The sequence below is a fragment of the Prionailurus viverrinus genome, chromosome F1 (assembly GCF_022837055.1).
Source record: "Prionailurus viverrinus isolate Anna chromosome F1, UM_Priviv_1.0, whole genome shotgun sequence".
Lineage (NCBI taxonomy): Eukaryota > Metazoa > Chordata > Mammalia > Carnivora > Felidae > Prionailurus > Prionailurus viverrinus.
The window spans coordinates 29,294,592-29,308,765 of NC_062577.1; the positions used below are offsets into that span (position 1 = coordinate 29,294,592).

Here is a 14,174-nt window from a genome sequence, read left to right on the forward strand (position 1 = left end):
AGTCCTTGCCCCCATGTGACACAGAGCAGGGGGTGGTGGAAGGTAAATTGTCACACTCCATTAAGTGTCCCTGATGCTATGAAAAATGTCTGTACAGGATGCTTTCAGGGTACCAGCTGGAAAGTGGTCACATCAGGAAACGCGTGTCAGAAGAGTTGCTAACCCTAGAGCTAAGTCCCCAGGCAGAGGAGGGAGGGACACTGGAGAGAGAGTATGGAGCTGTGGGTGGCCAACATCTTCGGCAGCACCTACGGGACTGTTCGTCCATCTCTAGTTGGGGTGCCCTTCATGAGGCACCATGAAGACACCATTCACTCTTTTGATATTAAGCATCAACCTGACCCATGCACTTTTGAAAACACAAACACAGTTATAAGGTGTCGTTTTGCCTGATTCAATCAGATCCCTTGGCCTCGGACAGAGGATCCTGGTGCTCACGGCTCTCAGGACAGAACATAGCCCCCCCCCCCCCAAACCCATTTCCCCACACTACAACCCAGCCTCAATTATTCTGAACACACGAAGCAGTTAAGGGTGGAGAAGAAAAGATCCTAACTGTCCAGACCCCAAGGACAGGGTCTGATGGTCTGTCCTTCTCTCCCAACCTCCCAGGAAGGGATCAGGGTGTAATCTGAGGCCCCCACTCATGATAGACTTAGGCTGAGTGGAAGATGAAGGTTTTTAATTTCCTAAATATAATGGTTGCTAGGGATTGTTCATGAATAAAGAAGAGGTTTGATTTTGTGCCACCCCAGAAGGCTATTGTTACCCCATAATACTTTTCCTCTTTGTGTCTGATTCTCCAGCATTAACAATTCATTTCTCTGCAGGGTGGTGGGAGGGCTGCCTAAAAATGTGTGTGTGTCCATGCCTCATGGCCATGTTGTTGAGGCTGAGTTCATCAAATCACTTTCCTCGGCCTCTGGGGGGTCTGGGCAGGAAGAAGACCATTGGTGCATGGAACAGAGGGTCCCCCAGAGGGGGAAGGTCATTGAAAAGGCAGTTGGGGCATCTTAAAGACCCACTTCAGATTTGGGCCCAGGAATGGCCCTCACCTTCACTGCTATCAGAGGAACAAACCCACCTCTGACAGGCATTGCAGTGTGTCTGAGATGGCAGTTCATGTATCCATCCAATCATGTATCCATCCATCCACCCACCCACCCATCCATCCATCCACCCATCCATCCATCCATCCATCCACTCACCCACCCACCCATCCACCCATCCATCCACCCACCCACCCACCCACCCATCCACCCATCCACCCATCCATCCACTCACCCACCCATCCACCCATCCATCCATCCATCCATCCATCCATCCATCCATCCACTCACCCACCCACCCACCCATCCACCCATCCATCCATCCACTCATCCATCCATCCATCCATCCATCCACTCACTCATCCATCCATCCATCCATCCATCCATCTATTCATCTAGTCAGTCAGTCACCAAACCTGTATTGCACAAGACCTTGTGGATATATGAGTTAGGGTTTCTGCTTCTGCACCCGACACTCCTTGTATCATGGCTGGGTTCGCCACCTGGGACACCTTCTCCATCAGTCCATGTGTCTGAAGCCCGCATTCCCTCTTCACCCTGCTCTCGTCCACAAGCTTTCCATGACCCCTGTCATCACCCAGAGTCACTCCTTCTGCTCCCCATCAATACTGATGCTATGCTTCATCAGTCACGTTTACCTCTTTCTATTGATATCTGCTGGAAAGCAGGGTCCCCGACATGCTTTCTTGCTTGTGTTCCTCCCACAGGTGTGCACACAGTACCTGATTAAGGCTTCTGAATAAATGAATGGTAAGTTGTGTCTTTTGCAGGGTGATGTCAACCCCATACAGTTCCAAGCTTCCTTCAGCAACAGGTTGGGGCATTAAGAAACTCAGGGTGTTTTCCTGTCAGGTTAACATAAGATGTAGATGTGTATTTTTCCCCCTTAAATCATAGTGATAAGACTGTGCTCAGCCATACACAGTATATTTCCTTCTTTGTTTGGAATTAGCAGAGATTCAGGAGGGCAGTGTCTCTGGGCTCAGCCATCTGCGTGCATTAGGGATCGTTATAACGTGAGACTACTTGTACGTGGTGTGCAGAGAGCCCCGAGTTTATTCACAACTGCTTCTCACGACAGCCCAATCTTGTCTTACAGAATTAGAAATGATTGCTCAGAGAGGTTAAGCAACTTACTTGAGGCCACCCAGCTGTGAGGGCGGAGCAGTTCTTCTCTCGCTGGGGTCCCAGCTGTCCTCCCTCCCCCTTGTTCTCCCCACCTTAACTGACAGAGGGGTCCAAGGAAGACGCACTCCTGCCCTGTCTCGGCAGGGCCTGGGGGGGCCATGTCCCTCATCCCATGGCTTCGGTGGAATGAAGGCCCCCCGCGGCCGTCATCCCGGAGGCCGGCTGAGATGGTGCTGGACACGCTCATGATGGAGCTGGCGGGACAGATGCGAGAGGTGGAGAGGCAGCAATGGGAGCGCAGCAACGCAGTCAGGAAGATCTGCACTGGGGTGGACTACAGCTGGCTGGCCAGCACACCCCGGCCCACCTACGACCTCAGCCCTGGCGAGCGGCTGCAGCTGGAGGACGTCTGTGCCAAGATCCACCCGTCCTACTGCGGGCCCGCCATCCTCAGGTAACCCCTGCCGCTGGCACCGGGCCCAGCCATTGCACTGTGGGCTCCAGGGGTGTGGCTGCTGTGGCGGTGGCCTGAGGCCACTGGACCGGGAGCCGGGGCACCCAGATGACCCAGTTACCTGTTAAGAGGAGCAAGGCAGGAGGCCAACCCTGAAAGATCCCAGCCCAGAGCTGGGGGTTCAGAAGGAGGCAGGAGGCAGCTCCCGGAGGCACAGGAGTTTTGACGGGAGAGAACCCCGGGCCTTGGAGCTTTCTGTTCTCCCCGCCTGGCTTACATTTGCCCTGGATTTTAACGTAGCCGGCTCTTCCTCCTTCATCAGTTCATCTTCTATGTTACCTTCTTAGAAAGGCTTTCCAGGTAATCTCTCCAAAATTGAGTTTTCAATTATCCTATTTCAAGCCAGCTTTCATATTAGCTTGCCTAAGGGGGCTGTGCACGCACGCGTGAGTGCATGTGTGCGTGGGCTTGTGTTGTGTGTGTGCATGTGCGTGCGTGTGCATGCATGTTTGTACAGCGTCCGGAGGCCTGGGGCACTGAACATTTAGAGATTTAGAGCGTGGGTACCACAATGCTCATAAATATAAATGTAACCTTGCTAAAGCTTGGACCCACATGGCCCGGTCCTAGTTGGATTCATGTGATGTGGAAGAAGTGTGGTCCCAACAACCAACAATAATTTCCAAAGTCACTCAAGTTCTTTAGCTGCACTTCCCCAAGCACTCGTAAAGGAATACAGATCCACAGGAAAGCATCTGAACACCCCACTTAGTCTCCCCACATCTTTAGTCCCCCGTCTCTTTAACCAACACAAGCATCTATTGTACACCTTTTTTTTCTTGAAAATTCTCCTTAAAACTCCTTCTTCTTCCGTCCTAGCTACACTCCTTTGGATTTTGTAGTCTTTTCCACCCCCGGCCCCCTTTCTTCCTCCAGGATGAGAATTCTTACCCTCTCCCGTTTCTCTTGTTCTGTACCAAGGAACCCCCCCTCCCCCGCCAAATGTACCTACTTCCAGAAGCACCTGGGGAAAGGGGTGGGGTGAGTCGTGGCGGGTGGGGGGGGAAGGGGGGGGGTTGCTGACAGAATTCAGGCTGGTAAACCAAACCTCCTAAGTGAGGAGGAGGCTGGGGACACACATGTGTTCATGATTGTCCGCTCACATTTCCTGTCTCACTGCTGAAAAGTTTGAGAGGTCCTGATTCTCAAGGTGGTGGAGGAAACCAGATGTTAAATGGACTCGCTAATAACTGTTATTCATTTTGAGCTCTAAGCAAAGACATTTGAGGCAGAGGAAAACCTCACCCAGTGGGTAGCGTGGAGCTATGGAAGGAGTATCGCAGGCCGGTGCCATCATCAGATACACATTTGGGAGAGATCGCTCTGGCCAGGGGGCAGAGAAGGGTGGGAGAGGTTAGCCAGAAAGCCTCACATTGGTAAGGCCGGGCCATGCTAACACGGAAGTGGGCTACCCTTAATACTCTGGCACCGAGAACCTGAGGTTAATGTCAGGATCTTCACCTATGGTAGCTCTTTAAACCCCACAGAAAGGTTTATGACCCCAGTTTACAGATGAGGAAGCTGAGGCCCACAGAAGCCAGAAATAGCCGAGCGGGGAGCTGAACTCAGGATAGGCTGGAGCAGTGGGGGAGGTGGGGTGGTTTCTGATTGACGTCAGAAGCGGGGAAGTGGCTGAACTGGGAACTGGCCCCTGGGCGTGCACGGGAAGCCCCCGGTGTTAGACCCCCCCCGCCACCTGCCACGGGCCACGCCTCGTGACTCACGCACAGCCCTGTCCGCTCTGCCCGCAGGTTCCGGCAGCTACTGGCCGAGCAGGAGCCTGAGGTGCGGGAGGTGTCCCAGCTCTTCCGCTCGGTGCTGCAGGAGGTCCTGGACAGAATGAAGCAGGAGGAGGAGGCCCGCAAGCTGACGCGCCAGTGGAGCCTACGGCCCCGCGGCAACCTGGCGCTGGCCACCTTCAAGACCCGCGCGCGCATCTCTCCCTTCACCAGCGACATCCGGACCATCTCGGAGGACGTGGAGCGGGACACGCCGCCGCCGCTCCGGACCTGGAGCCTGCCCGAGTTCCGGGCGCCCAAAGAGGACTGACCCGTGCCCTACCCTGCCCGGGAGCCGAGAACACCTGCGGGAGGGCATGATAGGCCGGTGACCGGGTCCGAGTCCTGGAACCTCCCCACCTGCCCTCGACAAGGGGCCCAAGAGGTGGCCCCGTCCCAAGACAGCCCTGTAAGATGCAGCAACCCTCTGGCCCACACTCTGCCACCAGCCACACGGCTCAGGGTCAGGGCTTGGAGCCGCAGCGGGCCCCCCCTCCCTCCCTTGCGAAAGTCGAAAGTCCTCTGCAGCGTCCCCTTCCCTGCCTCGCAGAGATTCAGGGTTTTGGCAGACAGACCCCGGCCCCATCTGTCCGGAAGGGGAAGACTTGCCCTTTTTGCCAAGACCTGGGTTCTCACCCCCAATTCAAGGATGTCCTACTCACCCCCTCACCCTGGGTAATGTGGGACTTGTTGGGTGATGTCCATTCTTTGCTGTGACTGGCTGGTCTGGCTACTGCAGATGGGTCACAGCTTCATGGTCAGGCAGAGCTGAAAGGGACCACAAAGGCCAATAGGTCCACTGTCCTCAGCTAGTGAAATGCACAAACGGAGGCTCAGAGAGGGCCTCATTCTTACACCTTAAACTGCAGCCAGTGAGGTTGTTCCTGTAGGCATAGTCTCTGCCCCTGAGTCCTTGAGTGCTGGGCTATGATGGGACAGACCCAAGGGCCATGTCTCCACCTCCCTGTGGTCTGACACATCTCTTACCTTGGAATTGGCATGAGGGTCTAAGGTGGCTGGGATCAGAAGTAGGCTACCCTTGCCCCACCCCAGAGTGTCATCATGTAGGATGTAGCCAACACCTCGCAGCTCCTTCCAGAGGTAGAGCTTCAAGGCCTTCCTACTCACTGCTCTGAGAGCCCAGGTCTCTGATTCCAGGGCACCTTCTGTATCTGGTCACACGTGCTCTTTGGCTGTCCTCAAGGAAAGTGATGCTTAAACCCCTAACTGGCCTCAAAGAACCAAGTGAAAGTTCTAGAAGAGCCTCCCTACAGGCTTCATTTGGTGTCCTTCCATTTCTAATACGGTTAGACCTTTATAATGGACATGTGGTGCTCCGGTGTCTGGGAAGTCTAGTGGCTTCCCCACATACCCAGGGCTGAAGTGGGGTGTGGTGGGATGGTGGAGGAAGTGTCTGTCCCCAACTATCAGTGCATGCTCAGAAAATGCAAGTGGATCTTAATATTAGTCTAAATAAAATGCCAGGAGATCAGTCAACAGGGAAAAAAATCCATATATTCCCTGACCAAGCTCAGTAGAAAAAAACTTTTTTAATCATCTGGTTTGGGATTATTTTCATTCAAGTCTGGACAGAAAATCATAAGATGGTGGAAAACCCCTTATCGAACACTGTCAAGATGAAGGAGTTGTCTCATTACATAATTGGTGGCAGTTGAAAACCACTTAAATAGAGGCACTGGGGTGGCTCAGTCTGTTAAGCAGTCCAATTCTTGATTTCAGCTCAGGTCATGATCTCATGGTTTGTGGGTTCGAGCCCTGCATGGGGGTTCCATACTGAGTGTGGAACCTGCTTGGGATTCTCTCTCCTCTCTCTCTGCCCCTCGCCCTGCTCACACTCTCTTTCCCAAAATAAATAAAATAAACTTAAAAAAAAAAGAAGAAGAAAATCACCTAAATAAAAATATATACCTCAAACATCTTACATATTTTATGTTAAGACGTAAGAAAAAGTTCATTCAATTGCCAAGCTGTGTTCATTATTTTGTGACATGTGTGGATTGTCTGACGGGAGATCCACACTTCAGTTTTATTGGCCTGTGTGTACTTTAACCATACCAATAAGAATAATGGGCACAAACAAGTTTGGAACAAGCAGAAGTGACCCTTGGTGAGCAGACAACTCAGTTGGGAGGGGCGGGAGAGTTAGAATAGGATCGACTAGCTGTGAGCTTTCTGGATACACGGGATGTGGGTCAGGGTGTTTTTTCTGAGGGAAGGGAGTGTCAGGGTCAACCTGGTTGTGGAGGAGATAATTCAGAGGAGGTCAGTTAAGAGAATATCTACTGTTTTCCTCCTTTCCCACCACCTTACATGTCCCTATCCTCCCCAAAGAAAAAGAAGATCTGAGACTTTCAATGCTGTGTGCTTCTTTTTAATGTTTGTTTATTTATTTTGGGGGGGGGGAGGGGCAGAGAGAGGGAGAGAGAGAGAATCCCAAGCAGGCTGCCTGCTGTCAGCACAGAGCCTGATGCAGGGCTTGAACCCAGAAACCATGAGATCATGACCAGAGCAGAAACCAAGAGTCAGATGCCCAACCGACTGAGCCATCCAGGCGTCTCAACATCCTATTCTTTTTTAAGGTGAAGTAACGGGCCGTCCGTGAAAGCCTTTCCTGCCCACTTCGGTCAAGACAGAACCCACCAGCTTCAGACACCGGTTGTCCTGCAGTGGATTCCAATAGCTCCTCTGGATTCAAGTCATGAAAAGAGAGTAATGATCTCTGACTCAATTCCTATGTTTAAATCCCCAATAAGAACAAATAAAAGAACAGGGGCGCCTGGGTGGCTCAGTGGGTTGAGCATCGGACTTCAGTTCAGGTCATGATCACACAGTTCCTGAGTTTGAGGCCCACCTCCAGCTCTGTGCTGACAGCCCAGCCTGGGGTTCTGTGTCTCCCTCTCTGTCTCTGCCCCTCCCCCACTCGTGCCCTGTCTCTCTCAAAAACAAACATTAAAAAAACAAAAAGAACAAATAAAAGAACAAAACAGTTTGAGAGCCTCCTTGTGAGCGTGTGGTAGCGGCGGTCACAGTTGGGCAGGACGGGTAGAGCACGCTCAAGGCCCTGCAGGGCGGCCCTGGTCCCCTCAGCTCAACACCACCAGAGGGCGCCAGTGGGGGCTTGGAACCCTTGGTGATTAGATTTTATTTTACTTCGCGGAGTTTTTAAAAATCCTATTATGAAAATTTACAAACAGAAGAAAGGGATAGCGAAAGGTGTAAGAATCCCCCATATGCCTGTCACCAAGGCTTAGTAGTTATTAACATTTTGCCATATTTGCTTTAATCTATTTTTTGGTGAAGTATTTTCAAATAAATCCCAGGCAGGATGACATTTCACCCCTGAATACTTCGCTCTGCATAGCAAAGGAATAAGGGAAGTTCCTGCGTGACTCCAGCACAGTACTATCGCTCCCAGCAACATTAACAGTAATTCCTTAATATCATCTAATAGCCAGTCCATATTCAATTTTCCCTAACCATGCCCAACAAGTGATTTTTGCAGTTTCATTTCTTTGAACTGAGGATCTAATCAAGCCTCACACATTGACACAAAATTTATAATTTGTTTTATACTTGGTCAGATAGCATTTACTTAATTTCACAATGAAGAATTGCTTAAACAAAGTGTTTATGGAACATTAGTGTTAATATGCAAGAAGTTAATGACTGCACATAAATGAGAACAACTCTGTAAATTAGCCTAAGGACGCTCTTTACTCAGATCCTTGTTATTTCCATTTGATTAAAATTCTTCCACAGCAACCAAGATTCTCTAATACCTTAAAAAGTAATGTTAAAATATGGATAGTGGCAATATATCTAATTTGACTTTTCATTGGATGAAAATGCTCTCCATGTCTGTGTACTTTATTTTCTGAGACATGTTTGCAAATAGCAACCTTAAAGCCTCCTCTTTTCTTTCCATACACTAAAATGTATCAAAATAACTCGGGGGGAAATCTCAAGAATTCTAATAGTAGGTAATAAAAATAGTTTTTATTGCCATTATTCAACATGTAGTGAAATTTTGGTCTGTCTTAATATTCATATGGCTCCCCAACATAACACAAAATGTTATTTCAAAATTTATTTATCGACAACTCATTTTTAGACAGTTATTTTAAAACAATTTAACACCTCACATCATTTGTTAAATGGGGAAATTGGCATCTGTTCCTTTTTACGAGTGTTATTGCACAGAGTATTAAATTAACATGATTCTAGTTAGTCAGGTGTTAATCTAAAAATAAAAACATTGACTAAAAATCATGACTTTATCGTATTCAAGGCAAAAATAACAGAATGATTTTTTAAAGTTTCTAAAAATGTCTGAGAGTTTTTATATTCGTGAGAAAGGCATTCACAAGCCAGCAGAAGTTGGAGTGTTTTCTAGCACATTTGATTGTATTACGTTCCAGTTATAATTCCCTTGCCGGAACAAATGCAACATGCCCAAAGCCCTGCAGTCAAACTTGGAAGTTCTCCAGCCCAGTCTCCCCTCCCAGCTAGGATTTGGTGTGGGGAGAATTCCATGCTGGGAACAAGCTGTCGGTCTCTGTGTAGCTGAGTCCTGAAGTTAACAGCTTTAGCATCTACTTCTGGTCCCTGCTTGGGACTGGGGGCCTCTGCTCGGCTCTCGCCAAGTGGTCCAGGCTCCAGAACACAGGACAGAGGGGATCTAGTTGAGGTTAGCCTGTCCTTAGTAGAAAAGAAATCAAGGTACCAGGCAAAGAAACCACCCTAATGTGCACAAGGGACGGGAGGAATACATCTTTTATCCAAATAAGCCAGTGCATCGATATTGCTAAGGATGGAAATGGCTCTGTCTTCAAGCAAATTCCTTTATTAACATTTGAATGGTCCTTTGCAGTTTACTTCCTTTATCTCCAGTTGATCTTGACCATTGGGTGAGGCGTATTATGTTTTGTCTCAGGCTGTAGGCAAGTGGCCTGCCTAGACCTGGAAGCCACGGATCCTTCGGATCCTTACGTTGTGTCACTGCTCCTCGGTGTTATAGAGCCTTACACCCTCTCAGTACAGCCCCCCAGATCCTGATCGCTGTACTTATCACACAGGGATGTAAGTGTATGTGGTGTTTCTGTTCACTGCTTCCCCTTCTGAGCCATTCCGCTGCCTCCAATACTCTGTGAAATGCTTAAGCGCAGGAACCGGGCCTTTCCTCTCTCGGGCTTTACCTTCTGGATGCAGGTAGGCACTTTACAAACGTGCTGAACAGATGGGTGCATGTGGACACCAGCTTGGAGGGCTAGGACCCTGTGGAGCTGTGGATGAACACTAAGGCTTTTATGATGTATCCATATCATTCAGTGGATGAAGTTCTATGAGGCCAGGGTGCATGTCTGACTTGAGTGTGTATCTTCCAAAATATGCCTGGCACATAGTAGGTGGTGAATGAAATAAAGCAGCGACACTTCTCATAATCCCTGGATGAAGCCATGGGACATCCTTCCTCATCTGCTGAGGAACTTCTCATTTTGGTTGGTTTTCTCTCTACCACTCCATCTGCTCTTAAAAGGTTTCCTATCTTTTACTCATAAACAGATTTTGCCTTGCCTCGGGGACTGGAGGTGAGTTTAACAGTGCAGATAAAATTGTGGGGACTTTGGGGCTGCTGGAAATTCTGGGTTATAGTTCTCGCAAAACGGTTTTCCCCTTACATCTTTGCAAATCACTCACTTCTCTGAGGCTCCTGTTCCTCATCTATCAGATAAGCATAGCTATGCTGTCTACCTCCCGGGCTTGTGGTGAGGTTAAAATAAGATCAAATGCATTGCAAACTATAAAGGAACTTTCAAATTTAAGATCTGACCGTTGTTCGTGACAGTTTTCCTTTCAATTAGTATGGATAATGGAAAGTCGATGGGACACACTGAAGATCATTTGTCACCTTCCTTCCTCTGGGATATCCAGACTCAGCTCTTTAATCATTGCTCTTGAACCTGATTGCCCTAATCTTTTAGATCTGTGGTTCTCAGGCTTGGCTACACATTGGATCATCAGGAGAGCTTTTATTCCAGTGCCCAGCTGCAACCCAGACTCCATAAATCAGAAACTCAGGATGGGTCTCAGGCATCAGGTTTTCTAAAACTCTTCAGGCGATTCCATTGTGCAGCCAAGGCTGAGAACCACTGTTTTAGGTTACTCTCGGGGTGGGGGGAGGGGGAGAACTCAACAGATTCTCTGTTGTCACATCTGAATCTATCTGAATCTAATACGTGCCTAAATAACTTCATCTCAATAGGAGATGAGTGCACTTTGGAACTATTACATTGGCCTTATGTTAGGTTAGAGACAGATGATTGGAAGACTGTCACATAGATGTTTATCATCTTTGCTTAGCAATGTTCAGGAGATGCTTGGAGAGGACATGAGATATATCTTTTAAAGAATGCTGAAAAGACCAGTTTATAGCAACTGAAAAGATGGAGAGAATGACGGATTCTGAGTTGTTTCATATAAACCTGGAAGCATACAATCGGGTAGGATGACAATTATCTGGTGTGTGTTGTAGAAAACTATTCATGAGGCTGTGTGTATGTGTGTGTGTGTGTGTGTAAGAGAGAGACAGAGACAGAGAGTTGAAATCCAGTAGGTGGCAAGACCAGGAGGCAGCTGGCAACAGCCAGTGGGAGGGGGGAGGTGCCCTCGCTGGTGACACTCTGACCCATGAGGCTTTACAGCAGTCTTCAGACCCAAGTCAGTCTGGGAAACTGAGCTGGGTCTCACCTGCAGAAGACGCATGAAGGCCCCCTGGTGGTCATGGGAAGCTCAGCCAGAGAGTCTATCCTGTGGGCTGTGGGTCCCCATGGATGAGCTGGACACACAGGTCTCTCTCCCCCCCCCCCCCCCCCCAACTGGCCACAGCCAGACCACCTCTCCTCTCCAACCACAAGGCTGCCTGGGATGGCTCTTGGCCTGGGCAGGGGCAGATGCTGCTCCAACATCATATCCTCTCCTTTTGTGTGACCTGGGCCCAGTTATTTAAACTTGTTGAGTCCTGGGGCGCCTGGGTGGCTCTGCCGGTTGAGTGTCCAACTTTGGGTCAGGTCATGATCTCACGGTTCGTGAGTTCGGGCCTCGTGTCGGGCTCTGTACTGATAGCACAGAGCCTGGAGCCTGCTTCGGATTCTGTGTCTCCCCCTGTCTGCTCCTCCCCTGCTCACACTCTTTCTCTCAAACATAAATAAAGATTAAAAAAAAATTTAAACTTGTTGAGTCTGTTTTCTCATTTGAGTAATAGTTTTTACACGACCCTGTTGCTGTGGGGATTAACTGAGATTAAGGCACATAAAGCTCCTGGAACCAGAAGGGGATTACTCTGAGTCCCTCCCTCCATGCTAAGAGGCACCTTGCTTTCTACCCGTGGGCTCTTGCTTTCTACCCACTCACCTGCCCTCTGTGTCCTCAGGGCCCTGTCCCCAGGCTCCATTCTGGGCACCTCCTTCCCATCTAACAGCACATGATATTTCTGTCCTGTGATCCATTTTTTCATTGACCTCCACACTTCCCCTGGGAGGTAGGTGAGGCAGCAGCACCATTGCTAGTATGCCCAACACCAAAGAGCACATCATGGCAAGAACAGCAAGAAAACAACCTGCCATCTTGGGACACTTACTATGTGTGCTCGGCACAGTGCACAATTAGGTCATTTTATCCACACAAACAACATGGCGAGGCAGGTATTTTTATCCCACTCTACAGAGTTTAGGCAGTTTGTGAGTTTTCCAAAGTTGTACAGAGAGTAACTGCTATACCAGAATTTGAACCCCCTTCTCATCTGCTGTAAAGACCTCCCCACCTCTCCAGCAGCGACCTGGATTCCTGGAAAACTGCTTTTCTTCTAATAAAATCCTATCCTCTAGGAACAGCCTAGCACACTCACAGTTGCCACAAGCACAGTGCTGGGCATTTCAGTAACACCTTCTCTTTGCTTGGAAACATTTCTGCTTAGGATAACTAAATGTCTAATGCAGAATAACCCAGGATATGTACTCTCATGACTCAGTCCTTCCATGGCCAGAATCAGGTAATCCCCAGAAAAATATCAACCCTGGCTATTCTCCTAAGAGTGCTTCAAGGGGGAAGGAAAGCATAGATTCACTCTTTTTCTTCCCCTTTCCTGTTCACTTGGGTGGAAACAGTACTTGCTTAGCCCTGAAAATATGTATTTTTAAATGTTTTTCAAGTGGTTCTATGATAAACCTGGATTTTCAGACTTAAGGTCCTGACCTATTGAGTGGTTCATGAAATCAGTGTATTGAGTTGTGACTAGGAATTTGCTTTTCTTAGCAATAGAGTAGAAAATATCAGTGTGTACCTCACATAAGTATTACTTCATGAAACTTTTGCCTTGGTTATGTATCCGTGAATATGTATATATGCATATGTATATGTATGCTAGGTCACAATGTAAAATGTATTTCTAGGGGCACCTGGGTGGCTCAGTCGCTGAGCATCCAACTTCGGCTCAGGTCATGATTTCACAGTTGGTGGGTTCGAGCCCCGCATTGGACTCTGCTGACAGCTCAGAGCCTGGAGCCTGCTTCAGATTCTGTGTCTCCCTCTCTCTCTCTCTCTCTCTTCCCCTCCCCACTCACGCTCTGTCTCTCAAAAGTAAATAAAAATGTTAAATTTTTTTTCTGTGTCATTCCAATTTTATTTTTATTTATTTATTTTTTATTATGAAATTTATTGTCAAATTATAAATTTTTTAAAATGTATTTCTATGAGTCTCAGAAAGGATTTGGAAAATGCCAACTGTTTGTTGTGTAGAATTGCCATTAGGATTTATTATATTAACAGTTCTTATGTTTTTTGTCTCAGGACACTTCATACTCTTAAAATTTATTAAGAAGCCCAAAGAACTGTTGTTTATAAGGGTTATATCTATCAATATTTACTGTATTAGAAATTAAAATTGATAAATTCAATGTTTACTAACTTCATTTAAAATAACAACTAGAAACCCATTACACATTAACATATTTTTAATCCTATATATATATATATACACACACACACAAATATACATACATATATATATATATAGTATACACAGAGTATATACATAGTATATATGCATATACATAGTATACAATATGCATATTCTATAATATGCATATACTATTGCATATTAGTATATTAGTGAGAAGAGTGATGTTGTTTTTACGTTTATTGAATATCTGTAATGCCTGGAGTAAACACACTGACCCCAGTGAGCCAAGGGAGTGAGGGAGAACCGACAACTTGCTTCTGGCCAAAAGAATGTGGCGAAAGTGATGACAGAGTCACTCCTGTGACTGTATTAGGTTATATAAGACTCCATCATAGCAGACTGGAGTGAGATTTTCCTGCTGGCTTTGGAGAAGTAGTTACAATGTTGTGGGAAGCAAAGACCAATGTTGTCACATGGCAAGGACCTGTGAGCGGCCTCTGGTTGCCGAGAGCAGTCCCTGGCCAACAGCTGGCCAGAAAACAGGGACTCTGGCGCTACAACTCCAAGGCACTGAATTCTGCCAACAAGCAGTGCACTTGGACAAGGACCCCTGAGCCTCAGATGAAATTGTGCCCTCGGCCAACGTCTTAATTTTAGCCTTGCGAGACCTTGTACAAAGACCCTGAGGAGCCCATCTGAACCCAGAC

General features: G+C 47.8%; 1 protein-coding gene across 7 annotated transcripts in view; it reads left to right on the plus strand.

Annotated features, from left to right (window-relative positions):
- The window catches only part of RD3 (RD3 regulator of GUCY2D), a 33,272-nt gene extending 25,906 nt beyond the window's left edge, over nt 1–7,366 (plus strand). For 2 of the 7 annotated variants that reach the window (XM_047841222.1, XM_047841221.1), the window contains 3 exons: nt 1,778–1,820; nt 2,303–2,652; nt 4,464–6,270. In XM_047841222.1, coding sequence (XP_047697178.1) covers nt 1,818–1,820; nt 2,303–2,652; nt 4,464–4,761 — 651 coding nt within the window. In that variant the 5' untranslated portion in view covers nt 1,778–1,817 and the 3' untranslated portion in view covers nt 4,762–6,270. Of the gene's footprint in view, nt 1–1,777; nt 2,653–4,463; nt 6,271–7,090 lie in introns of those variants that run through there. The other 5 variants (XM_047841227.1, XM_047841225.1, XR_007148316.1 and 2 more) reach the window with 4 other exon arrangements.
- The last annotated feature ends 6,808 nt before the right edge of the window (nt 7,367–14,174 follow it).